Below are 27293 nucleotides of genomic sequence, written 5' to 3' on the forward strand. Positions count from 1 at the left end.
TCAGGGGCGACTGTCAGTTGTGCAGCCAGCAAGGTTGAAGGGACTCTTTTTGATGTGTAGATACTGAACTTGGGAATCATGAACTTCACCTCCTACCATTCCTCCATCCCCCAGGCGTTTGGGCCAGTAACCAAAATAAATAGTACAGTGAACACTAAAAATTAATAGTACAGTGAACACTATGGATAATATTTCATGTCTACTTTTTTTTTCTACTTCTATAACTGTGGCCAAAGGTTGATTCTCATTCACAAGGACCTAAGAGATTACCTTTGATGCAGTCCTACTGAGGCCTTTCTGAAGAAATCCTAGACACCCCAGGGGTCTATACACCCACTCCTTTCTGTTCCAGTCTGGGTCAAGTCACTTACTCAAAGGTCATGAACTCTTGATCAAGATGATCAGGGCAGACAGAGGACCATTCATCCTTTGCTTTATACTTTCCTTTCTGTGTCACCTTGCCATGGTGTGGTTGAAAGCGTTGTTGGTTGTAGTCTTGGCTGTAATGCTGATAGAGCTGTGTGGCTTTGGACAAGTTGAGTCAGTTGTCTTAGGTTTCTCCACGTATGTATAAAAAAGAGATGTACAAGATGACTGCTAAGCACCTGCTTAGATCTGCTGAGACTTCAGTCTCTCCTTTCCTGTCTCCTTTGCTTTTCCCGTTTTTTTCTCTCAAATCTATCTTTATTCAATGAACATACACTTTTCAAAATCTTACCCCTTCCTCTGCCTGCCCTTTTCACCAAGCCCATGTGTTAGCTAAATTTAGGTCCTGAGAATCCCTTTTTGTTCTATCCTTGAGTGTCATAGGAATATTATCTATCTAGAAAAATCTCACTGAAAGAGAGTATCCTGAAACACTGATACGTGAACAGATAAGGGAGAGCCTCAAGCTGTTACGTGACTGAAGGGAATGCATGGGAAAATGCAGTCAGAGTCATTATGGATTAGCATGTGTACTGAAGCAAGTGATGTTGGTTTGTTGGATGGATTTCACTCGGGAAGAAAGGATTCTGGGAGAATAATGCTTTGCTTATGTTGCTGACTGAGGAGCTAGCAGCTGCGGCTGAATGGGGTCCGAGTCCAGAGCGATCTCCATTCCACCCTGGCTACACTGAAGTTCCAGGTCTCTGAGTGGCCTCCAGAGCCTCTGTAGGAACCATCCTCTGGTAAAATGGAGAAAGCACTTGCTCACCCTCTGTCATTCTACCTTTATCTCAATTCTGGCTCCTCAGAGAGCACTTGTGACCTCCCTTCGGGTCACTCCCTTTGGGCACTTCTCTTAGTTTTCTCATTCTCAATTCTTACCTTCTTTCTAGAGACATCAACGTTATGGAGTAGAGAGAGCATAGGCTTTGTTGTTGGACAGGCCTGGATTCAAATTCCTGCTCTAAAATTTACTGTTCTCTTGGGTACATGCTTGACCATATTTTCTCCAGCATAAATTCAGGGTAAATAGTAGATATATAGTAGCCTGGGGTATAATGGGCATTTGGAAACATAGTTCACCTCCCACACAGCCATGGCTCTGCTCCACAGCTTTTATTCTCCAGCTTGGAGAATGCCTTCATGCTCTGTTTGGCTTTCTTTCTTTTTTATTTTTTTAAAGATTTATTTATTTGGAAGGCAGAGTTACAGAGAGAGAGAGGGAAAGGAAGAGACAGAGACAGAGAGAGAGAGAGAGGTCTTCCATTCACTGGTTCACTCCCCAGATGGCTGCAGCTACCAGAGCTGAGCTGGTCTGAAACCAGGAGCCAGGAGCTTCTTCCAGGTCTCTCTCATGGGTGCAGGAGCCCAAGTTGGGCCATCTTCCTCTGCTTTCCCAGGTTCATTAGCAGGGAGCTGGATTGGAAGTGGAGCAATTGGGACTTGAACCAGTGCCCATATTGGATGCCAACACTGCAGGCAGAGACTTAACCTGCTATGCCACAATGCCAGCCTCTCTTTTTTTTAAGATTTATTTTTTTTTATTTATTTGAAAGAGTTACAGAGAGAGGTAGAGACACAGAGAGAGAGGTCTTTCATCTGCTGGTTCACTCCCCAGATGGCTGCAACGGCCAGAGCTGTGCCGATCCAAAGCCAGGAGCCAGGAGTTTCTTCCAGGTCTTCCACATGGGTGCAGGGGTCCAAGAGCTTGGGCCATCTTCTACTGATTTCCCAGGCCATAGCAGAGAGCTGGATCGGAAGAGGAGCAGCTGGGACTTGAACCTGCGTCCATATGGGATGCTGGCACTTCAGGCCAGGGCGTTAACCCACTGTGCCATAGTACCGGCCCCCCTCTCTGACTTTCAAAGACACTTGGGTTGCCCTGAATGTTTTTGCTTATATGTAGAAAAACTCTTTTTCACCTTAGTTCACTAATATGAGGAAAGGAACTGTACTAAGAAAATAAAAGCAAAATCTCTAAAACAAAGAAGTGAATAAATCATGGAAGCAAGGATTTGTACAGCAGATATTTCTTTCTTTAAGTTAAATATCCGATCACATTTATTTATTTTAAAGATTTATTTATTTGAAAGGCAGAATTACAGAGAGGCAGAGAGGGAAAAGGAGTCTTCCATCTCCTGGTTTACTCCTCAAATGGCCACAACAGCCAGGGCTGTGCCAATCCAAAGCCAGGAGCCAGGAGCTTCCTCCGGGTCTCCCACGTGGGTGTAGGGACTCAAGGACTTGGGCCGTCTTCTTCTGCTTTCCCAGGCCATAGCACAGAGCTGGATCGGAAGTGAAGACACCATATCCAAGTGCCCAGCTTTGCTCCCGATGCTAGCTCCCTACAAATGTGCACCGTAGAAGCAGCAGGAGATGACTCAAGTTACTTGAGTCCCTGCCATCCTCGTGGGAGACCTCAATTGAGTTCTGAGCTCCTGGCTTCAGCCTGATCCAGTCCTAGCTGTTGTTCACATTTGGGGAGTGAACAGTAGATGAGACGTCTCATTCTCTATCTACCTCTCTCTCAATCTCTCACCTTTCAAATAACTAAATATATTTTTAAAAAGTGTCTACCTTCCTATACCTTCTGTTTGAACATGTCAGTTCCTATATTCCTATTTTTCTGGCTAGATGCTGTCTTTTTTTAACATTTTTTTCAAATTTAAAAATAATTTTACTTGAAAGAGAGATCTTCCATCCACTGATCACCCCCACTAAATGCTCACAACAGCCGAGAGTGTGCCAGGCCAAAGCCAGGAGTCTGGATTCCACTGGATCTCCCAAGTACTTGAGCCTTCAGCGGCTGCCTCCCAGAAAGCACTTCAGTGGGACACTGGATTGGAAATGGAGGAGCCAGCACTCAAACCCGCACTCTTACATGGGATGTGGGCATCCCAAGCATCGACTTCACTGCTGAAAACTTCTGTCCCTTATGTTTTTTTAAATTCAAATTTAGAGGAAGGTTGTAAAATAGTACAGTACACAATCCTGTGACCTTCCATTGTTAACATTTTGCCATATTTGCTCTCTCTCCCCTTCCTCGCCTACACACACACACACACACACACACACACACACTCACACACTCACAGCTTACAGAGTAGATGATGACACTCTTTGGGTCTACTGAATGATCAAGTGCCTTCCTTCCAGGTGTTCTCATTCTCCTAGAATTCTCCCTCATAACCTATTTACGCTCCAGATTCACCCTCGCTAGTGAGGGGGTTAATAATAGAAATATACTTTCTCATGCATACCGAAAGAAAATCATTTTGTTACACCCTGTGTTCCACACTGCAGCCCTCTGGAGTGACTGCCTTCTCCCACCCTTTGACTCCCGTTCCAGGTCTTGGTCGCCTTTTCCTCTCTCCTGTATGTTGTGTGCTGTGATCGCTGCAACCTCCCATTTCCATGTGGGTTTTTCACTGACCATCCCCTCCCCAGGTTCTCAGGTGACCTGGAAGGGCTTCCTTAGCTACTCGGTTGCCTTGCCCTCTGTCCACACCAAGATCCAGCCCACTGACGACAGGGAGCCTCTTGAGCTCAGTGTGGAACACTCTTCTGCCCCGGCAAGGTCAGTGCAACCTCAGGAAGCAGCCTTTCTGGCAGTGGCCTCGTAACTGCTGTGTGTCAGCTCTGCTGTTTGGTTTCACGTCTGTCCCGGTCTGAACTGGTGCTCAGCGCTTCACTTCCAGCAGGTTGGCTCTGCTCGAATAACTGAGCAAACAAATTCCAGCCCTATTACCCCACTCAGTCCTTTGCTGACCGCCCCAGGGTCTGGGAATATTTCATCGCAGTTAGAGATCTTGGGCCATCGTTTGATGTGAAATCTGGCTCTCTGGAGGACTGTGAAAATGTCCTTGGCTAGCGGCTGTGAAACAGGAGACAGATCACCTATAAGGCTTTCTGAATTTCACATGCCTTCCCCTGGGGCTTTGCTGGAGAGACTCAAACTTGTCTGTAGGGGATCCAGGGTCCATATTTTCTTTTGTGCAACTTCTTTTGTGCAAGACACTGGCGGTGTCTTGATAGAAGCATCCTCGGAGAGCAGAAGTGTTTTCCAAATGGAGCAACTATCCCTTTGTGCCTCTGTGTCTCTAGGGCTGGCCCGTTGCGGGCCGTGGCAGAGGGGGAAGAGGAGATGTGTTTGTTGGCTTAGACGTCCTGCTTCTAATCCGCCACAGAAGTTTCCTCTCAACAGGAGGCGGCATTTTGTGATTTAAGGAGTTCAGGCTCTGCAATACAGTGGCCCTAATTTTTTTTTTTTGTTTGACAGGCAGAGTGGACAGTGAGAGAGAGAGACAGAGAGAAAGGTCTTCCTTTGCCGTTGGTTCACCCTCCAATGGCCGCCGCGGCCGGTGCGCTGCGGCCGGCGCACCGCGTTGATCCGATGGCAGGAGGCAGGAGCCAGGTGCTTTTCCTGGTCTCCCATGGGGTGCAGGGCCCAAGCACCTGGGCCATCCTCCACTGCACTCCCTGGCCACAGCAGAGAGCTGGCCTGGAAGAGGGGCAACTGGGACAGAATCCGGTGCCCCGACCGGGACTAGAACCCGGTGTGCCGGCGCCGCTAGGCGGAGGATTAGCCTAGTGAGCCGCGGCGCCGGCCTGCCCTAACTTTCAACCTTGACTCTGCATTTCCCAGCTGTCAGATTGAAATAAAATTACTTGCTCCATATACAGGAATTTTATGACTTCTTGGTCTCAATCTCCTCAGTTGAAAATAGAGATGATAGTAATGCCTCATGAGGCTGGCGCTGCGGCTCACTAGGCTAATCCTCTGCCTGCGGTGCCGGCACCCCGGGTTCTAGTCCTGGTTGGGGCGCCGGATTCTGTCCCAGTTGCTCCTCTTCCAGTCCAGCTCTCTGCTGTGGCCCGGGAAGGCAGTGGCGGATGGCCCAAGTAATTGGGTCCTGCACCCCATGGGAGACCGGGAGAAGCACCTGGCTCCTGGCTTTGGATCGGCATAACACGCCGACTGTAGTGGCCACTTGTGGAGTGAAGCAACAGACAAGGAAGACCTTTCTCTCTGTCTCTCTCTCTCACTGTCTAACGCTGCCTGTCAAAAAAAAAAAAATAGTAATGCCTCATGGAGTTGTTAGATATTAAATCAGCTAATACATGTCAGTGTTTAAAACAGTGCCTAGGGGCCGGTGCTGTGGCTCACTTGGTTAATCCTCCACCTGCGTCGCTGGCATCCCATATGGGCACCGGGTTCTAGTCCCGGTGGAGGCACCAGATTCTGTCCTGGTTGCTCCTCTTCCAGTCCAGCTTTCTGCTGTGGCCCAAGAGTGCAGTGGAGGATGGCCCAAGTGCTTGGGCCCTGCACCCACACAGGAGACCAGGAGGAAGCACCTGGCTCCTGGCTTCAGATCGGCGCAGCGCTGGCCATGGTGGCCATTTGGGGGGTGAACCAACGGAAGGAAGACCTTTCTCTCTGTCTCTCTCTCCCACTGTCTAACTCTACCTGTCAAATAAAACAAATAAACAAACAAAACAAACCCAGTGCCTAGCCAATAGGGAATATTCAGTAAGTGTGTAAGATGTCCTTATTACCTGAGTAATGACGTGAGGATCGTGAGGATCAAGTGACATAATCTGTCTGAATCGTTATCACAGGGTTGATGTAACACATTAATGTTAATTAAAAAAACAAACACCCACAGAACACCTCCACACAATTCAGAGGCAGTAGACTCCTTTTTTTTTTTTTTTTTTTTTTTTTTTTGCAGTGAACCCTTGATTTCTAGTGAACAGAGATGGAATAGTTGTGCAGGGGGAGGGCAGTGCCCTTCTGTGTGCGGGTGGGGGAGTGAAGGAGATAAGCGGGTCCTGGGTCAGGGTGGGAACGACTGCTTATGGCAGAGGCTGGCAGAGGTGCCTGCCCTCTGCGTACTGACCTGGACCTAAGTCGGTGCTGATGCCAGTTCCTCCTCTTTGTAGGTTTCACAAGCTGATCTGGGGGAGCTTTGGCAATGGGCTTCTGGAAGGCTCCGGGGTTATTGCAGGCGGCGGGGACAATGGCATGCTTACTCTGTACAATGTGACCCACATCCTGTCTTCGGGGAAAGAGCCTGTGATTGCCCAGAGGCAGAAGCACACGGGGGCTGTCAGAGCCCTCGACTTTAATCCTTTCCAGGTACTACCTTTCAGCTGGTCAGACATGGCCAAGCCATGGAGCAACAGGTCTGAGTGGAGGCATTCACTTTGGCCTCTGGTCTGTAACTCTGGACCCCCTCCAGGCTGTTACAGGGGAAGCTTTGGATAGCCCCAAGTGGGGATCTTTGCCCCCTTTCCTGTTCTCTTCCTGGCATTGTGTGTCTCCAGACCTCTTTTATTCATGCAGGACAACCTTCTGGCCTCGGGGGCCAATGATTCAGAAATCTTCATTTGGGATCTGAATAACCTGAGCGTGCCGATGACTCCAGGATCCAAGTCACAGGTGAGGAGGCCCTGTACCCTACCTAGGGCACTGCTTGGAGAGTGTAGCTGATTTTTCCCTGAAGAGTGTTGCAATAGTGGAGCCAGCTAGAGCACAAGAGATTTCAGACTTTACCACTGGAGGGCAGTAAAGCTCCACAGACTAAGAGCTACCGTGCAGATAAGCGCTGATGGAGGGTAGGCTGGGGAGTGTGGGGTGGTTGGTTTGAAGTCATTGGCTATTCTAGGAGTTTACAGGCAGGAGATGAAGGCTGAGGGGTGAGGAGACGCTGAGAGAAGGAGAGGGAGTGCTACTTACCACTTGGCAGCTCTGGGTAGGGCCCCACGCTCAGTGGAAAGGAAGCTAGAGTAGGGCCAGGTGCATGTTGTCCTTTTTGTGGGGAGCCAGCTCTGTCTCTGTAGATGGTGCTGCTGTGCCGCAGGGGTCTGTGTGCCTTCAGTCGGAGTGTCTGTCAGTGTGTAACTGAGCCCATCTTCTTGCTCCCTGGCTTCTCTCTGTCTTATGCGCACAGTATCGTGGGGTAAGTTAAGTATGAATTTGATGGCATCTTGGGGCCTGAAAGTAGGAGCTGTGGGTGTCTATGTTTCTCTCCCTCCTTTACCTTCCTCCTTTCTCTTTGTGCTAAACGAAGGGCTGTTTTTCAGTCTTGACTCCATTCTCTCAGGAGAACTTTGGGATAGGAGTAAAACCAAAATATGCTTGGCATCCCCTCTACTTCTACACTAGCACCCTAAAGGCTCTTCCCTGAAAAATCCAACTCCAAGCTCCCAAGACTGTCATGGTTTGGGTAGCCCCATGTCTCCTCTTGGGCGTCCTGTGGGTGGTTGAAGCAAAGGAATAGCAGGACCATGCGGTCTAGAAGGTGACAGGTTGTCCTCATGGCTCTGTCCTGCCTCAGCAGCCCCCGGAAGATATCAAGGCTCTCTCTTGGAACCGGCAAGTGCAACACATTCTGTCTTCCGCTCACCCCAGTGGCAAAGCGGTTGTGTGGGATCTCAGGAAGAATGAACCCATCATCCGAGTCAGTGACCACAGCAACAGAGTGAGTAGTGGGGGCCAGAACGTGGGCCTGGGATGGCTTCTGTCTTGTGCCTGCGGTTGGAGTTCTGCCCCTGGCCTAGGGTCTACGTTCAGTTGTTGAACATGTAGATTCAGCCTCTGGTAATTTCCAACTGAGAGTGGAAGCTCAGGGAGGCTAAACAGAGCCGACCTGGAGGCTTCTGCCCTGCCTTCCTTAGTCACGATCATCGCTTTTTCTCTGATGGCTGTGGTGTTCCCAGTCACATAGAAGACTGACAAAATCTGCACAGGGCAGACAAGGTCTGTGACCAGAGCAATCAGGCTACATAACCATCGGGATCTACTTTGTTCACAGATGCACTGCTCGGGCCTGGCCTGGCACCCTGACGTAGCCACCCAGTTGGTGCTGTGTTCAGAAGATGATCGCCTCCCCGTGGTTCAGCTGTGGGACCTGCGCTTTGCCTCCTCACCGCTGAAGGTGCTAGACAGCCATAGCAGGTAGCATCTCTTACCCACTCGCATCCTTCGGGGGATGGTGGACGTAACTGATCCGGGGAAGAGGCAGCGAATGCCTCATTTTAGCCACTGAACATTCTCCTCGGCTTCAGATCCTTTCTAGTGACTACACAGTCGCCCCAGCCTAACTCCAGCCCTAACCTGGAGGAATTCCTCTAGACCCTGAGGTTACGGAAAACAGCCTGAGGGTCCATCTGACTTCCAGGGATGAGAGTGGGGACAGGGTCACTGGAAGTATTGGAGCCAGTGGATGGTAACCTTGGGAGAGTCCCCGTGCTCTGACCTGAGGATAACGTTCAACTGTCTAGGCGATGAGGTTGCTTTTTCCAAGACTTCTGAAACAAAGCAGCCTGGCTTCCGTGTGTCCTGGGACCATGCCTGCCCCTGCAGCTGCTGCTCTTGCTCCCACAGCAGAGGAAGCAGCTCCGCACTCTGTTGTTTCCAGCCAAAGTGTCATGTTGCCTTTGTACCTCGTAGGGAACTTGGAGGGTTAGGCCTTCACTACTCTCCTGGATTGAGAACACCCGCAGGGACAGATGTTTGTGTGACTGACACTGACTCATGGTCCTTCCTCTGTGCTCAGGGAAGAAGCAGGCCACCCTGCCGTGACCTAGGCGAGGCAGAGTGCAGTTTCTGGAGTTTGACCTGGGTCTCTGGGGGTTTAACTTGGGTTCTGGCTGTGCAACTGCCTGAAAGTTGAGTTTTTTGTTTTTTTTTTTTTTGTTTTGTTTTGTTTTTGTTTTTTTTTTTTGACAGGCAGAGTGGACAGTGAGAGAGAGAGACAGAGAGAAAGGTCTTCCTTTGCCGTTGGTTCACCCTCCAGTGGCCACCACGGCCGGTGCACTGCGGCTGGTGCACCGCGCTGATCTGATGGCAGGAGCCAGGTACTTCTCCTGGTCTCCCATGGGGTGCAAGTACTTGGGCCATCCTCCACTGCACTCCCTGGCCACAGCAGAGAGCTGGCCTGGAAGAGGGGCAACCCGGACAGAATCCGGTGCCCTGACCGGGACTAGAACCCGGTGTGCTGGCGCCGCAAGGCGGAGGATTAGCCTAGTAAGCCGTGGCACCAGCCAAAAGTTGAGTTTTCAAAGATTCATTTTCTTTCTTTCTTTCTTTTTTTTAAACAATGGGGGTCACCTGGGATTTTGGGCCTCCTTTCCTTTTTTTTTTTTTTTAATTTATTTATTTGACAGGTAGAGTTACAGACAGTGAGAGAGAGACAGAGAGAAAGGTCTTCCATTTGATGGTTCACCCCCCAAATGGCCGCAATGGCTGGAGCTACACCAATCTAAAGCCAGGAGCCAGGTGCTTCCTCCTGGTCTCCCATGGGGTGCAGGGCCCACGCACTCAGGCCATCTTCCACTGCCTTCCCAGGCCACAGCAGAGAGCTGGACTGGAAGAGGAGCAACCGGGGCTAGAAGCCGGTGCCCATATGGGATGCTGGCGGAGGCTTAACCAAGTGAGCCATGGTGCCGGGCTCCTCAAAGATTGACTTTCCTCATTTGTAAATTGAAGGGAAACCAGTTACTTTGTAGGGCCAGGGTTTGTCTGTGATATATAAGATGCCTCCATCACAGTCAACATTTCACACGTGTCAGTTCTTTCTTTTCCTTTTCAGGGGGATCTTGTCAGTGTCATGGAGTCAGGCTGATGCTGAACTACTACTCAGCAGTGCCAAGGACAACCAGATCCTGTGCTGGAACCTGCAGAGTAGTGAGGTAGGCTGGCGGGCGGAGATGAGATGGTCGAGGAGCCCAGCTGAAGATGTTACCTTCCCTTAGCAGCATCTTGTGGACTGTGTGGTCCCTAATGGTTGTGTTTCCCTTATATTAGGTGATATACAAGTTACCCACACAGAGCAGCTGGTGTTTTGATGTGCAGTGGTGCCCTCGGGTCCCTCCGGTGTTCTCTGCTGCCTCCTCCGATGGCTGGATCAGTGTGTACTCTGTGATGGGTAGGAGCTGGGAAGTCCAGCACATGAGTCAGGCTGACAAGGTTTGAAGGGCTCAGTGGAGAATTCTGGAGGGAAGGGGCTGTTTCTCTTTGTGGGGAGAGAGAAGGACATGTGACCTGGGAAGAAGTAGGAGCTCTGGAGGCTGGGAGACCAGAGCCCTGGGTCTGGGAGGGCTGCACCTTTGCTTTGGTGCCTGTCTCCTGGGGAGGATGTCAGTTTTTGCCACAATAAGGAGGCCTTCCTCTTGACTCAAGTTATTGGATGTTCCCTATAGTAGAAGAGACACTGGCCTCTGTGCTGGGACCATTGTTTCAGGAGCGCGGACTTTCTCCCTCTCTCCTGTGGCTCAGTTTTCTGTCATACTCCATTGTAGATTTGGACTGTAGTAGACTTTCCAAGAACCTGCAGCATGGGAGTCCCACCCTCCCAGCGTCATCCCTATGCCCTGCGATGTGGGAGACTGGCCTTTCCAGGTCACACTGGGTAGCTCAAGGATTCTTCAGAATGGGCTTATGGGTGGGATTCCTGGCTGAGCCGCCACTCCAAGCTGGTGATACAGGTGTCCTTCCCCTAGACCTCCTCTTCCTTCAGCAAAGGCCAGCCTCTCCCGCCATTGCAGGTCCCAGAGCAGGTGGCACAAGCATCACTGATACCTCCCCTGAAAAAGGCCCCCAGATGGATTAGAAGGCCAGCAGGCGTTTCATTTGCTGTAAGTGTGTGTGTGTGTATGGTTGTGCATGTGTGTGTGTTCGTATGAAGCCTCCCATGAGACCAGCATGGAGCCGAGTGCAGTGGATGTATCCCCACTGCCTCTGTCTCAGATCAGATCTCACTCTCCCTCTCAAGCACAGAGTTACTCCAGTTCATCTTTGTGCCCCGTTATCCCTCTGCCCTGCTTGCTCAGCCAGTCCTGTCTAAAAGGAATGATTGCTTTAGACCTGAGATGTGGAGAACAGCCGGAGATTCCACCGAGTCTTCTCTAGCCCTTCCAAGTGAGGAATACGCAGGGGAAAAGTAGATTTCCTCTTGTCACTCCTCTGCTCAAAACCTTTGGGCACCTCCCCTCATTGCCTTAGAGACTCAAGGCTCACTGTACACGGAGCTCCACTCACCTTTCCGGTTTAGCTCCATCGCCTTCTCACGTGTCCCTATGCTCCAGTGGCACGACTCCTTCCTGTTCTAGTCCTGACTCTTCACCTCGCCTGCCTCTGCTTGCCCCTGCCCTTCAGCTTCTCTGCTGGGCCATTGACTCCTGCTGCAGCCCTTTGTGGACCCCACTTAAACACCATCTCTTCCATGATGCATGTTCTTAACCCCAGGCCAAATTAACCTCCATTCTATAATGCTACAGAGTTATATTCCTGTGATGTGAAATGTTCTAGCTATACTAAAGTTACAAGTATTTACATACATGTCTAGAGACCTGAATAAAAATTGGGTCCTTGAGGAGAGGGACCATGTGTTGTTTATTTCTATATTCCCAAAACAGTACATCTCAAACCTTAATGTACTTACAGATAATTCTGGTCCATTTGGTCTGAGGTAAGTCCAAGATTCTGATTTTCTAGCAGCTTCCCAGGTGATGCTCTTGCTGCTGCTCTGAGCACCTGAACTTTGGGTAGCGAGCCCCTGAAGCATCTAGAACAATGCTTGAAGACACAGCAGGTTAAGCTGTGGAGTTCCACCTCCACTTCCGAACCAGCTTCCTGCTAATGCACACCCTGGGAGGTAGCTGGTGATGGCCCACGTACTTGGGTCCTGCCACCCATATTGAAAACTTGGGTGGAGTTCTTGGCTCCTGGTTTTAGCCTGGCCCAGCACTGACTGTTGTGGGCATTTGGGAAATAAACCAGTGGATGGACGATCTCTTCCTATATATGTATCTTTTTCTCTGCCATCTGCTTTTCAAATCAATAAAAATAAGTAAACTTTATTTTCTTAAAGATTTATTCATTTATTTGAAAGTCAGAGTTACACAGAGAAGAAGCAGAGAGAGAGACAGAGGTCTTCCATCCGCTGGTTCACTCCCCTGTTGGCCATAATGGCTGGAACTGCACCGACCCAAAGCCTGGAGCCAGGAGCCTCTTCCAGGTCTCCCACATGGGTGCAGGGCCCAAGGGCTTGGGCCATCCTCTTACTGCTTTCCCAGGCCATAGCAGAGAGCTGGATCAGAAGTGGAGCAGCCAGATCTTGAACCGGTGCCCATATGGGATACCGATGCTTTAGGCCAGGGCATTAACCCGCTGCGCCACAGTGCCGGTCTCAAAAATAAGTAAACTTAAAAAAATAAATATGGGGCCGGTGCCATGGCTCACTTGGTTAATCCTCCACCTGCGGCGCCAGCATCCCATATGGGCACCGGTTCTAATCCTGGTTGCTCCTCTTCCAGTCCAGCTCTCTGCTATGGCCTGGGAGGGCAGTGGAGGATGGCCCAAGTGCTTGGGCCCTGCACCCGCATGACCAGGAGGAAGCACCTGGCTCCTGGCATCGGATCAGTGCAGCGCCGGCCGTAGCAGCCATTTTGGGAGTGAACCAATGGAAGGAAGACCTTTCTCTCTGTCTCTCTCACTCTGTCTGTAACTCTGCCTGTCAAATAAATAAATAAATAAACACACACACACAAAAGATTTGAACTTAAAGCCTAGTTGTATAGAAATAGAGGTTCTTGTTTTCAGCACCAACAGTTTTATGGGGGCAAAACTGCTACTGTCAAGAGGCAGTGAGGGTAAACAAAGTCAGGGGAGTTGGAAGGTGAAGAACCTGAGGTCAGGAGGCCTGAATTCTTAGCTCTGGGCTGCCGTTTGTTAGCTGAGTAATCTTGAGCAAGTCGCTTAACCTCTCAGGACTCGAGCATTCCTATCTGTAAAATGTGGGGAGTGAATTGACGTGAACCTCAGGTGAGAATAGATGTAAGCAATTTGTAAAGCTGCCATGTATTGTACTTACAAAAAGTTAAAATGGGGGTGCTGGCGATGTGGTGTAGTGGGCTAAGCCTCTGCCTGTGGCGCCGGCATCCCATATGGGTGCCGGTTCAAGTCCTGGCTGCTCCTGTTCTGATCCAGTTCCCTGATTATGACCTGAGAAAGCAGTAGAAAATGGCCCAAGTGTTTGGGCCCCTGCACCTGTGTGGGAGACCCAGAGGAAGCTCCTGGCTCCTGACTCCGGATGAGCTCAGCTCCGGCCTTTACGGCCATTTGGGGAGTCAATTAGCGGGTGGAAGAACTTTCTCTCTGTTTCTCCCTCTCTCTCTATAACTCTACCTCTCAAATAAATAAATTTTAAGACTCTTAAAAAAAGTTAAAATGGTTTTAACACTAAGTTGTGGTTTGGATTTTGTGTGGTAGGAACTGAGAAATAAGAATTCTGACTGGGAAAGTGTGTTAAGGAAGTTGGTCTTAGTAAAGGAAACTTAATAGACTGCAAAGCAGTAGTTGTCAATTTTGGCTACACATGAAAATAACCTGAAGAATATAAAAATACTGATGACTGGTCTTACTCCCGAGTTTCTGATTTTTATTGTATGGGTGTGCCTGGAGACTCTGGCTAGCTCCCTAGGTAGGTTTTTGTTTTGTTTTCAGATTTATTTATTTATTTATTTGAAAGGCAGAGTTACAGAGAGAGAAGGAGGAAGAGACAGCAAGAGATCTTCCATCTGCTTGTTCGCTCCCCAGATGACCACAATGGCTGGAACAGGGCTGGGCTGGGCTGAAGCCAGGAGTCCAGAACTCCCTCAGCATCTCTCATGGCAGAGGCCCAGGCACTTGGGCCGTCGTCCTTTACTTTCCCAGGTGCATTAGCAAGGAGCTGGATCGGAAGTAGAGCATCTGGTGCTTGTATGAGATGCTGGCATCCTAGACAGTGGCTCTACCTGCTGTGGCACACTCTGGCCCCATCTCCAGGTAGTTTTAATGAGAACAGCTTGAGTGGAGAACTTTGCTTTGTGTAAAGTCTCTAATTGGCAAGGAGGAAGCCCTGGGTGGTGGTGCTATGGGTAAAGAAGCAGGAATAAACCAGGCATTTTGGGAGGTGGAGCAGTTTCATAAATGAGAAGGAGAGATGCTGGAGAAGACAGATTTAGCCCTGATTTGGTGGGGCTTTGTGCACCACAGTCAGAGGAACTTGGGTTCTTTCCTGTGACCTTGTGCAGCCATTATAAGCTCCTAAGTAGCATTCGATGGTACAGGAATAGATGGTCATCTAATACTTAGATTGGAGGAAGGGAAAAACCAAACGCTAGAAACTGTTTCAATAAGTAGCACTGGGAATGGGGTAGAGGGGCCCGTAGGAGACACAGTGACAGGAAGGGGCAATGCTGCTGCTGCTTCTTATGGGAATGAAGACTTTGATAATAATGCTGAGGTGTTCAGGTGGATGGGGAAATGGTGGTACCAGGATAGATGGAGAGAAGATGAGTATTGTGAAGTGAATTTCAAGCTGATGGTGAAGTTTTAAGGTGAGGGGGCAGTGTTGAAGCACAGTGGGTTAACTGACGCTTGTGGTATTCCATACCAGAGTGCTGGTTCGAGTCCGGCTAATCCTTTTCCAATCCAGCTTCCTGCTAATGCACTTGGAAGGCAGCAGAAGATGGCCCAAGTGCTTGGGCCTCTGCCATCCTCTGCCTTTCAAGTAAATAGATAGATACATCTTTTAAAAAAAGTTTTAAGCTGAGGATGCAGAAGTGGTTTTGGTATGTAGACACACCCAATATTTAATTCCTGATATCCTATCGCACCCCTGGAAGCTTTCTTATTGATCTCTTATCCTTGAGTCAACCAGTAGTTAGCCTTGACCCTGCCTGTGACCCTGATATGGTGTTCGTTTTTGGCTTGAATGTATGTCTTTTTCTCTTCTTGCTTTTCCTTACCAGTTTGGGGGAAAGCTGGTTACCTTTGGCCTCCCCAGCGCCCCTGCCCATCAGGTGCCACAGCCTTGCCCCCGCCTAGTCTTCATCAGCCAGGTCACCACAGAATTGGAATTCCTGACGCGGTCAGCTGAGCTGCAGGAGGCCCTGCGCTCAGGAAACCTCCTGGGTTACTGTCAGAACAAGAGCCATCAAGCTGCACTGCGAAACGAGAAGATGCTCTGGCAGTTCCTCAAGGTAGGGAGCCTGAGAGCTGGCTGCTCAGAGGTGTTTCCCAAAGCCTGGCCCCCAGCCCCTGTCAGCTCCAGGAGCTGCACATCTGTGCCGTGAGCCAGGTTACTGAGTTTTTCTGCACTGTACCTGCCCTCTGGACACAGTCTTCTCCCTTTGCTAGGGGCTCAGAGGCCATTTGTGCGGTATCTAGGGAAGAGGGCACTATAAAAGATGTTTTCTTCTGTTGCTACCATTGCTGATGTCCTGAATACGTTACCAGAGCCAATGCGAGGGCTTTCACAGTGTTGTGCCAAAGAGCAGGGGAGGTGATGGGGAAGAAGGAAGGAAGGGAAAAGAAAGCGAGGGGGAGTATTTGTTGGAAGGACACCTTGCTGTAAGCAGGCTTGGGTTTGTTTCAGGTAAGCAGTGGCAAGTCCCTGTGGTGGGCCCCAGGGTTCAGGTGCCGCCCTGCCCTGGAGGCATGGATTCAGTTCCTGTCCTGACTTAATTTCAAGTTGCTCAAGCAGGACACCAGAGGAGTGCTGCACCTTTCAAAGGAGATGAGCAGATGAGAGAGCTGAAGGCGGGAAGGGAAGCAGCTGACTGCTCAGGCAGAGGGAGGAATGGGATTGCAAAGCAGGATGCAGACGGAAAGACGGGGCCTGGCCCCAGGGAGCTGAGGGGGGTGCTGGTCTGTGCTTCAGGCAGGGTGGACTTCATGAAGGCAAACGTCAGGAAGCTGGGGAAGAGGAAAGGATGCGAGGAAGATCACGGACTGTGGAGCGGAGTGTAGCAGAGAAACGTGCGGGAGAAAGCAGTAGGAAGTGATGTCCGTTGTAAGCAGGATAGGCACCCCAGGAGTGAGGAGGGGGAGAACAGGGGAGCGGGCGGGAGTTCAGCCATCGCTCCACTGAACAAGGAGGGCAGCAGTGCCTGCCGGAAAGAGGGGGTCTGATGTGAGAGCTGCTCGAGAGCTGACCGTCGGGTTGGCCCCTGAAGCTGAGCGTGGGCGAGCGTTTCCAGGGGAAGAGCGTCGAGTGAGGCCCAGAGAGACGACGAGAAACATCGGTCAGAATACATAACTCGGGGTGGAATAAATGAGGGGCCCAGGCCAGCTAGCACAGATTAGGGGAACTTCTGAAAGGCTTGGTCCCAAGTATTCGGGATGCTGAGCAGGAAACTGGCTGCCAGGGTTCTTCTCAGCCAGGTATTTTGACGCCCAAGACTACTGTAGACTATACTTGGCACACGTTTCCTCAAGGCTAGGGAACAGGTGCCACAGCGCGTCAGCAGGCGGCACCAGGCGGTCTCTTCTGGGAGAGTCCCCGCAGCGGTGCCTGCAGCAGCCCCGAGCTCTTCAGCGCCCCAGAAGCACCCCAGTGAAGACGATGAGACGTGCGCTGGGCAGGTGTGTAAGTGGCCCTCACTCGGCAGCCGCTCGCCTATGAGAGCCAGTGTTTTGTGTGCTAGATCCAGAAACATAGCTCCCAGAGTCCCTGCAAGGGATCTGTTCGGCTACAAGGGTCAGTGCAGTCCGTAGCTGCATCAGTTACTCACAGTTTACCTGTTCCAGTCCAGGCGCACTTTGCTAGCCACAAGCAAACAGAAACATTTTAATCTTAGAAACAGCTGACATTTTAATCTTAATCAGGTGACCAGGGTAGCAGAGATAGGGAGTGAACCGAAGGTCAGATTCTCAGGCGGAAGGGACACGGGGTTTGTTAACTTTACCCACAACCCAGCATCAAATTGCATCTGGGAAGGAAAAGGAAAAGATGGCATTGCCCTGCGGAGGGCGCCTGTGGGAATACGAAGAGCTGCAACAGAGGGTCCCTGGCTCGATGACGAGCTTGGTGCAGGACGAGGCTCACTCACGTTGTTTAATGAGACTTCTCTGTGTTCTTTGTTCCTTAGGTAACCTTAGAGCCAGACTCCAGAGTGAAATTCCTGAAGCTTTTAGGATACGATAAAGATGAGCTTCAGAAGAAGGTAAGCTGTTTTCCACATCAGAAACATGTGCTTGGGCAGAGAGCACTAGAATCCCAGCAGGGGCTAATTATGCATACGGAAGCATTTCACCTCTAGAGTTAGACTTTTCCCAGGAAGGTAGATCAGGGGTCTTAAGGAGTCCACTTGGTAGGATACGGAGGTGGAAAGAGAACATAATGCTGGTCTGGAAAGAGTGGCACTCACAGTCTCTCCCTGCAGGTGACCACATGGTTGAAGAGTGACCTGGCGCGAGGTGACAGCCCTCATCCCAAGGAAGATGAAGGCGACAGTAATAGACAGCGGGCCTTCTGCAGCCAGGTGTGGTAGGAGACCAGCCACTGACCCAAGTAGCACAGGAGACCTGTCTTAGGGCATCTTTCTTTCCTGACCCTTTGCTTTGCACTCAGTACGTGTCCAGCTTTTGTAGAAATCTTCAGACTCCTTCTTCTGTTAGAACCACAGTGAGACACAGAGCCCCCAAGGTTTTAAGCTGAGTGGAACTGTGTCTTAAACATAATCTAGGGCCTTTCCCAACTTATCTGCTTATCTATCTATCTATCTAAAGTGAGAGTTACAGAGAGAGAGAGAGACAGGTCTTCCATTTGCTGGTTCACTCCCCAGATGGCTGCAACAACCATGGCTGGGCCCGGCTGAAGCCAGGAGCCAGGAGTTTCTTACAGGTGTCCCATCTGCGTGGCAGGGGCCCAAACACTTGGACCATCTTCCGCTGCTTTTCCCAGGCCATTAGCAGGAAGCTGGATCAGAAGTGGAGCAGCTAGGACATGAACTACTGCCCATATGGGATGCCAGCGCTGCTGGTGGTGGCTTAACCCACTACACCACAGCACTGGCCTCTGTTCTTCTAGTTTTACCCATTAAGGGCCAAATAGCAGAGTTTGCAGAGAGCGCCACAATGCCAGCTGTTTGTCTTCTGGGTTCACCTGCTAAGTTGTCACGTCCGTGCTTTCTTGGACAGGCCTCCAAACATAGCACAGAGGAAGCCTCTGCCTCGGCCTTCTTTGATGAGCTGGTGCCTCAGGACCTGGCTCCATGGGAGATCCCCGTCACAGAAGGTACTCTGACCTGGATGGAGAGAAGCTCTGCTTGGGAGTAGGTGGGCCCAGGGTTCTTGGACTTGAGACATTCCCTTCCTGTCTCCTGCCTCCTGCCTCCCTTCCGCCACCTCGAAGGCTGGGCAGGTCTCTTACCAGTTAGAGCTCTTTCTGGTCATGGATTTTCGTGTTTGGCTCTTTCCTACGGAAGGCCTTCTGCCAGGGTAGGTTTCCGATCTTTCTGTCTTCTTGTGGAAAGGGCCGAGCCCTGTCCATGGCGAGCAGCACCCCTCACACCTATGGTGCTGCCACGGAATCCCTTCCCTTGTCTTAGTCCTGTCTCTCGAGAGTTACTGTGAGACCCGGGCACCTTGCAGCACCCCACTACATGTTACTGCCAAGGAGTGAAACCTGAGGGTTTGCTTTGGAGCAAGCTAGAGATGGAGGGGGTGTGCTGTGGGCCTGCGGGGCACAGAAAGCGGGGTTCTGAGGACGGGCTAATGCAGAGGGGCTGCCTTTGCCTGCAGACACTGAGGGGCTCCTGAGCCAGGCCCTCCTGCTGGGGGAGCTGGGCCCTGCCGTGGAGCTGTGTCTGAAGGAAGAGCGCTTTGCTGAGGCCATCATCCTGGCTCATGCTGGGGGTGCGGATCTGCTGAAGCGCACACAGGAGCGCTACCTGGCCAAGAAGAAAGGCGGAATCTCTTCGGTAACTGCAGGGGCAGGAGAGGAAGGGAGGGGAGACGTGGCGCTCTCCACAGGATGCCCACACCTGAGGGGTGGTGTCCAGAGCTCCGGCCTGTCTTCCTGTCAGCTCTGACCACCCCTGCTCACCGCCTGCCCCTGCATGGTGGTCAGCCCTGTTCATGGGGCTTGTCCTGCACATCCTACTGCCCGTGCTGGAGGGATGGCTGAGGGCCTCCGCCCGGCTCTGTTCCTTGCAGCTTCTGGCCTGTGTTGTGCAGAAGAACTGGAAGGACATGGTGTGTGCCTGCAGCCTGAAGAACTGGAAAGAGGCTCTGGCCTTGCTGCTGACGTACTCAAGGCCAGAGAAGTTCTCTGAGCTCTGTGGTAGGTGGGCCCACGGCTTCACGACGCACGGTGTGGCTCCAGCACGGAGGCGCCGGCCACCAGGGAGGATCGCTCAGTGTCCTGTTTTACTTTTTCTGGTTGTATCCGATGCAGACTTTGCCCTTCACTGCAGGGTGGTGTTGGCGTCAGTGTTGTCTTCGAGCCCCTGTAGCTGCTTGTCCTGTGGCTTATGGTCCTCCACCTGCTTCCAAACAGGAGGAGGAGGAAGGGCACAGGGAAACAATGTCATTAACAAGGTTTCCGTCTCTCTGTAGACATGCTGGGGACGCGCATGGAGCAGGAGGGCGGCAGGGCACTCTCCTCGGAAGCCAGACTCTGTTACGTGTGCTCAGGGAGTGTGGAGCGGCTGGTGGAGTGCGGGGCCCAATGCCCCCAGGCTTCGTCCCCCATGGCTCTGCAGGTACTCCTCTGCAGGGGACTGGCCACTCTACCAGGCCCTTAGAGAGGCTGGTGGTGGGAATGCCAGGATGTCACAGATGAGTCTCTTGGATATGGGCGGAGCTAAGATGTCAGGGAGAGGTGAAGGGGCCCTCAATGTCTGGGGTCAGCTTGCCAAAGGAGACTGAGCAGCATCTGCTCGGCTATTACCCTTCATAATTTTTTTCTCATTATGCATTTGGTTATACAGGTTTATTTGATATTTGAGTAAGCGTGAGAGCCTGGCCTTTATATTAGTTGCTATGAAAGTTATGTGGATCTGAACTACCAGGAGCTCTGTCCAAGTGACCAGAGAAGATGTGGGTGGGGAGAGGGTCCCAGGTCCATGGTGAAATAAAAGTCACACAGGAAACAATTAGTTTAGCGAAGTCTGTGGTTAATGTTGTACTAGCAGAAAGAAAGCAAAAAGAGGAGGCAGAGGAATGTAGGAATCTAAGACCCGGACGGTCCACTGAAGCCTAACCCTAACAGTTAGGAAGGTGAGGCCAAGTGACCCTTCTCTGTCACATCTCCTGTCTCATCACCCACCGCCTTCACCTCGGTGTGGTCAGATGCCCTCATCTCTGAGAACTCCCTGTAGAGCTGCCTGGGCTTGCGTGTAGGAGGCGCCTTGAAGAGAGCTGACCACCCTCATCCGTGTCCCTGTAGGATCTAATGGAAAAGGTGATGGTCCTTAACAGGAGCTTGGAGCTACTGCGGGGTCCTGCTGCGGTGCGCCCAGGCCCTGCCACAACCCACAGGGTCACTCAGTATGCCAACCTCCTGGCAGCTCAGGGCAGCCTGGCTACTGCTATGGACTTCCTACCAACCGACTGTGCTCAGGTGGGTGGGGCCATGTGGGGAGGGCAGAGCATTTCGTTCAGTCGCCTGCCGCTGAGAACGTCTGTGTTCCAGGCGCTATGCTGCTGCTGAAACTCCTAGGACAGATCAGAACCAGTCTTTCAGACAGCTTACAATCTACTGGGGGATGATCGGATGTCAGTAACTTATAACGACCTAACAAAACCTTTTACTAAATGCTGTGACACTGCAGGGAAGGGTTAATTTTGCCTGAAGAAGTAAAAAAAAGACTTCCAGTGGTTTAAACAGTTGAATTGCTACTTCAAAGCGAAGTCCCTTATCCACAGCTGTTGTCGCTCCCCGGCTTCGTGGAGGAACGACACTAAACCCTGCCTAGGCTTCATATGGCTTCGCGGAGGAACGACACAGGACCCTGCGCTGTTCTTTTGTCTGCTCGGCCCTCCCCGGGTTTGCTGCTGGTTCTTCCCGGGTTGGCTACCGACCCTTCCACCTCCGTGGAAGGGCGGTTCCCCCTGCCACTTTCCCCACTTCCGCGGGGGCGCGGCACACCGCCGGCCGGCTCTCTCGGGGGCTGCTCAGGTGTTATTCGGATAGATGTTCCTTGTGCATGTTGTCTCTCTCCTCCTTTATAGTCCTCTTCCACCAATCCCAACTCTGCTACCCACACGCCGAGTACGCTGCTCTCCTCCAATCAGGAGCAGGTCCTACAGTTTATTGGTTGAACTGGAGGCAGCTGTGTAGAAGCTGTTTCCTCCTCTCCCAGCGCCATATTGTGGGAGAGCAGATGCATAGAATAAGTCTTAATTCCAGTAACTTAGTCTAGTCCGAGTTGCTCCCCACAGCTGTAGGGCACAGCAAGGAGGGTGGTAGCCATGCTGGGCTAGCGTGAAGGAACTTCAAGTCATTCCGAGTGCCTGCAATGTGGAGGGTCGGCCCAAGTTTGACTGCCAAATGGGCCAGGCTTATAGAGGGTGCTTGCTTGTTTTTTGACTTACTCAATACAATTCTTATTACAATCTCACAGCCGCCAGTTCAGCAGCTGAGAGATCGGCTTTTCCACGCCCAGGGTTCTGCTGTCTCAGGCCAACCACCTCCCCCTTCTCCCTTCCCCCGAGGTGTGGTGGGAGCTAATCACCACCCCAAAGAGACACCATCTTACAGACTGGAGTCGCAGCCCTCTTGCCAGGTAAGGCTTTATTTGTTAGTTCATTAAAACAACAACAACAACAAAAACAAACAAAACCTGACATGCCAGGCGTGGTTTTAGGCACATGGAATATGTGCCTAGAACAAAAACAATTTGACTTCATAGAGCACAGATTCAATTATTATTTGAAGTCAGTGTTGTGGTGTCCACCTCTCCATTGTCGATACAAAGAAATGCAATTGTTTATTTTTTTAAATAAAAGATTTATGTATTTATTTGAAAATCAGAGTTACACACAGAGAGAAGGAGAAACAGAGAGAGAGAGAGAGAGAGGTCTTCCATCCTCTGGTTCAGTCCCCAGTTGGCCGCAACGGCCGGAGCTGCACTGATCTGAAGCCAGGAGCCAGGAGCTTCTTCCGGGTCTCCCACGTGGGTGCAGGGGCCCAAGGACTTGGGCCATCTTCTACAGCTTTCCCAGGTCATAGCAGAGATAGCAGAGAGCTGGATCAGAAGTGGAGCAGCCGGGACCAGAACCGGCGCCCATATGGCCCCATGCAGTTGGTTTTTGTGTGTTGATCTTGTATCCCACAACTTTCTTGAACCCACTTAACTAGTTTTAGGAGTTTTCTGTGAATTCCTTGGGATTTTCTATGTAGACAGTTAAGTTGTCTGAAAATATTGACAATTTTCCTTCCTTCCTTCCCCCTCCCTCCCTCCCTCCCTCCCTCTCTCTCTTTCTTTTCTTTCCTTCCTTCCTTTCTTCTAATCCGTATGCCTTAATTTCTTTCTTTTGCCTTTTTGTAGTGGTTAGGACTTCCAGTACTGTGTTAAATAAGAATGGGATGAGAGAACATCCTTGTATGGTTTCTAGTACTGTTTTTAGTATTTTTTTAAATGTTTATTGTTTATTTGAAAGGCAGAGTGATAGAGAGAGGGAGAGACAGAAAGAGAAAGAGAGAGATCTTCCTTCCACTGGTTTACTCTCAAAATGGCCACAGTGGCTGGGGTTGGGCCAAGCTGAAGTCAGGAGCCAGGAACTCCATCTGGGTCTTCCCCTGGGTGGCAGGGGCCCAAGGACTTGGGCCGTTCTTTACTGCTTTCCCAGGTGCATTAGCCAGAATCACAAGTGGAGCAGCTGGGACTTGAACCAGGGCTGCGAGGGGATGCCGGCGTCACAGGCAGTGGTCTCCAGTCTCTGAGGGAAAACACTGGCTGTTTAAAAGAAAAAGAGAACTTTTCTTTGTTTTTTAAAAAATTTTATTTAAGTTATACAAGTTTCATGTATTTCATATATACAGATTTAGGAACATAGCAGTACTTCCCACCCTACCTTTCCTCCTGCCCACACTTCAACCCTTTTTCCTCCTCTGTCTCCCATTCCCACTCTTAATTTTTACAAATACCTATATTCAGTTTAATTATTGATTGTAAAGTTAACCTTACACTAAGTAAGAGTTCAACAAATAGTTTGAAGGAAAAAATAAACACTGTTCCTTAATGGAAGAGACAAGGGTCATAAACAATCATCAAATCTCAAAATGTCCATTTCACTCCAATACACTACATTTTAGGTACTCTATTTATTTGTTTGTTTTATTTGAAAGACAGGGAGAGAAAGAAAGGGAGAGAGAGAGACACAGAAAGATCTTGGTTGGTTGGTTGATTGATTTCCATCTACCGGTTTGCTCCCCAAATGCCTACAATAGCCTAGGCCAGGGCACGCCAAGGCTGGGAGCCATGAACTCAAACCAGGTCTGGTGTGTGGGTGGCAGGGACTGAACCACTTGGACCATCACCTGCTAGCTCCCACGATGCACATTACCAGGAAGCCGGAATGAAGTGTGGAGGCTGACACTTGAACCCAGGCACTCTGATATGGGATGCAGGTATCCCAAGCAGCCACTTAACCGCTGTGCCAAATGCCCACCATTAAAAATGATGTTAGCTGTTAGGTTTTTTTCTATGTTCTTTATGAGCAGAGGAAATTCCCCTCTATCCCTTGTGTCTTAGTCTGTTTTGTGCAGCCATAAAGAATTTATACAGAACAGAAATTTATTCTCACAGTTCTGAAGACCGAGAAGTGTAAGATCAAAGTGCCAGCAAGTTCGGTCTCTGGTTGCAAGATGGCACCTTGTTGCTGCAGCCCCCAGAGGGGAAGAACTGTATCCTCACATGGCAGAAGGTTGAAGGGAGAGAGGGAGAGGGAGAGGGAAAGGGAGAGCAAGAGGCAGAGGGAGAGGGAGAGGGAGAGGGAACTCAGTCCCACAAACTCTTTACATAGTGGGATTAATCTATTGATAGGCAGAGCCCTCATGACCTAAACACCTCCCAAAGGCCCTACTTAGCAGCACAAGCATTAGGGATTAATTTTCCAACACATGTATTTTGGGGGGGAGAGCACATTCAGATCATAGTTAGCACTTGTGTACAGGATCATGAATGGAAATTGAACTGTCAGTTATTTTCTACATCATTTTATACAAGGGATACAAGGGGACTTCAAAAAGTTCATGGAAATTTTGCATTATCTTTTAATTCCGTTTTTCTACTAACTTTTTAAAGCTCCCTCAAGTGATCATATAATTATCTTCTTTGTTGAAATGGTGGATTGCATTGATTGACTCTTTAAATATGTTGGACCAATGACCTGGGATAAATCTCACTGGGTTATGGAATATTATTTTATATGTGCATCATTGGATTTGATTTGCTCAGATTTTGTTGAGAATTTTTTTGTGTAAGTTCATGAGAAATATTGGTCTTTAGTTTTCTTTTGTGCTGTCTTTGGTGTTGATATCAGAATAATACTGGCCTCATAAAGTGTGCCTTCTATTTTCTAGGACAGATTGTGTAAACTTTGTGTTCATTGTTTGAATGTTTGATAAAATTCTCCAGTGAAACCATCTAAGCCTGGAAATTTCTTGGAAGAATTTCAATTACAAATTCGATTTCTTTTGTAGTTATAGGGCTATTCAGTTAATCTTTCATTTTGGCTGGGTTTTGGTTGTCTGTAGTTCTTGAGGAATTGGTCCTTTCCTTCTAAGTTGTTAAGTTTATGACTGGAAAGTTACTTGAGTATTTTTATAGTCCTTGTAATGGCTTCAGGGTCTGGTGTAACATTCCCGTTTATCCCCCAATGATTTGCATCTTCTCCTTTTTTATTTTTTTTTAAGATTTATTTTATTTATTTGAAAGACAGAGTTACAGAGAGAGGTAGAGCCAGAGAGAGAGAGAGAGGTCTTCCATCTGCTGGTTCACTTCCCAGATGGCTGCAACGGCCAGAGCTGTGCCGATCCGAAGCCAGGAGCCAGGAGCTTCTTCTGGGTCTCCCATATGGGTGCAGGGGCCCAAGCACTTGGACCATCTTCTACTGCTTTCCCAGGCCACAGCAGAGAGCTGGATCAGATGTGGAGCAGTCAGGTCTCAAATTGGCGCCCATGTGGGATGCCAGCACTGCAGGCCAGGACTTTAACCTGCTGTATCCTAGCACCGGCCCCCTTTTTTGTCTTTATCACTCTTTATAGAGGTTTATCCGTTGTACTGATGTTTCCCTCCAAGAACTGGTTTTTGTTTTGTTAATTTGCTCTGCTGTTTTTCCCTTGTCAGTTGCTTCCTTTCCAGCAGTTGACCCTTTTTTCTCTTCACAGGTTCCAACTCCAAGGCCAAAGGCCATGCCTCAGTCACTGCCAGTGACACCCTCGGCACCTTCCTATCCTGGCCCTTATCAGAGCTCTAGAATGCAGAATATAAGTGACAACAGCGCACCTGGGCCTCATGCCACCCAGCCTTTGCCTCTGGGCCCCGGGGGAAGACCTGGTGAGTGAGGGAGGGAATGAGTGAGTGAAGACCTGTCCAGGCAGGGCACAGAGATCTCTGGGAAGCAGCTGGCGCGCTGGTGTGGATATGAGTGGCATATGTCTGTCTAGTGAGAAGAGCTCTGAAGTTGGAGTCTGAGTTCCTAATACTGCTGCTTAGAGTCTTTGTACTTCCTGACAAATGATCAGAGTGATCAGGTTGGTCATTTCAACCTTACAGGATTGTTTGAAGGTCACATACGGAATTTAGTTAAAAGGACTTTGCAACTTCCTTTTACCTGTACACTCATTTACGATTATTGTTAGCTCATGGCTGCCCAGCTCCGCTCTGATGTGCTCTAGGTCCCTCCCAAATTGCAGTTTGTTGGCCAATCACCTGTTTCTGTTCTCCAGCTGGATCACAGTCACAGCTGTTAGCAGGGCGTGGGGCTCAAGCTCCTAACCCCGTGGGACTCCCTGGACCGTGGCCTCTTCCTGGTCCCCCTCCGCCCATGGCATCCGCAGACATCCTGCAGCCTGGCCTGGCCTCCCTGCCTGCGCCTCCTGGGCTGCTCCCTCTGCCCCCTGTGAGACCACCAGGCCCCAGCCCTCCGAGCTGCTGGCCAGCAGCCCTGCCTGGCAGCCCCCCCGGGGCACGGCCTCCCGGGGGGCCAGGAGCTGCCCGCCCCAGCGCCTTCCCTGCTGCTGGCATCCTGACTTCTCCTCCAGGTCAGTCTTCCTCCATGACTTCCTCCTGCATTGTCGCCTCTCCCTTCCCGCACCTACCTCGGCCCGGGAACTAGGTGCCCGGGTTGGAGGATGTCGGGGGCGTGACTTGTCTGCAGAGGGGGGTGTGGTGTCCAGTTAAAGTGACTCTTCCATCCTCAGACCCCACAGTTCCAGCTCCCTGACTGTGCCTCCAGACCTCTGTCTTTTCTACTCTGCAGGTTCCCAAGAATTCCAGCGAGATGCTGCAGCCCCGAGTGGGGACCTCCAGAGGGCAGAGGTAAATGCCCCTCCCACCCCCATCCCTTCACCAGCCACCGTCCAGGTCCCTTGGAGGATTCAGCCCCTCCTCCCCGTCCTCTCTTCCCACTCACTCTTCTCGGCGCTCTCCTCTTTGCCTCTTACATACACAGTCTGCCCATTTCCCACTCCCAACTCCCTGTTCTGTCTCCCAGTTGGCTCCAGTTTCTGCCGGTTCTCAAAACAGGGCCCGCGGCGTCTCATGTGCCTTTCTCTCTGTAGCTGCCAGCGACATTTATGCCCCCGGCACCGATCACTGCTCCAGTTCGGAGCCTCCCCGCTCAGCCCCCAGGGGTCCTCCCCTCGCAGCCTCCTGTCTCTGGGGTGAGTCACGCTCCCCCTGGAGCCCCAGCAGAGCTCAGTCTGCGGGTGACAGGGACAGAGTGTTCCCCGCCCCTGGAGCCCCTTTCAGCCCTCTCTGGGTGTAGGAAAGCGGGGGGCACAGTGGATGGGCCTCATTCCTCAAGGCGAGGCCGTCTGGAGGAGACCGGGCCTGGGTGTCCCCACTTGCACGAAGGGGTGGGT

The 27293-nt window shown here is 50.6% G+C and overlaps 1 protein-coding gene across 19 annotated transcripts in view; it reads left to right on the top strand.

Moving 5' to 3' along the window:
* Nucleotides 1–27293, top strand: part of SEC31B (SEC31 homolog B, COPII coat complex component) — a 35624-nt gene that overhangs the window by 6371 nt on the left and 1960 nt on the right. For 7 of the 19 annotated variants that reach the window (XM_070057383.1, XM_070057381.1, XM_070057391.1 and 4 more), the window contains 21 exons: nt 6370–6565; nt 6773–6868; nt 7380–7388; nt 7770–7910; nt 8244–8386; nt 10023–10122; nt 10238–10399; nt 10933–11067; nt 15226–15456; nt 17347–17421; nt 17641–17739; nt 18398–18494; nt 19001–19179; nt 19415–19541; nt 19817–19962; nt 20649–20822; nt 21826–21987; nt 25596–25764; nt 26157–26471; nt 26690–26748; nt 26991–27092. In XM_070057383.1, the coding sequence (XP_069913484.1) occupies nt 6370–6565; nt 6773–6868; nt 7380–7388; nt 7770–7910; nt 8244–8386; nt 10023–10122; nt 10238–10399; nt 10933–11067; nt 15226–15456; nt 17347–17421; nt 17641–17739; nt 18398–18494; nt 19001–19179; nt 19415–19541; nt 19817–19962; nt 20649–20822; nt 21826–21987; nt 25596–25764; nt 26157–26471; nt 26690–26748; nt 26991–27092 (2917 nt within the window). Of the gene's footprint in view, nt 1–6369; nt 6566–6772; nt 6869–7379; nt 7389–7766; nt 7911–8243; nt 8387–10022; nt 10123–10237; nt 10400–10932; nt 11068–15225; nt 15457–17346; nt 17422–17640; nt 17740–18397; nt 18495–19000; nt 19180–19414; nt 19542–19816; nt 19963–20648; nt 20823–21825; nt 21988–25595; nt 25765–26156; nt 26472–26689; nt 26749–26990; nt 27093–27293 lie in introns of all 19 variants that reach the window. The other 12 variants (XM_070057387.1, XM_070057392.1, XM_070057388.1 and 9 more) reach the window with 10 other exon arrangements.

The sequence above is a fragment of the Oryctolagus cuniculus genome, chromosome 15 (assembly GCF_964237555.1).
Source record: "Oryctolagus cuniculus chromosome 15, mOryCun1.1, whole genome shotgun sequence".
In the NCBI taxonomy this organism is placed as follows: domain Eukaryota; kingdom Metazoa; phylum Chordata; class Mammalia; order Lagomorpha; family Leporidae; genus Oryctolagus; species Oryctolagus cuniculus.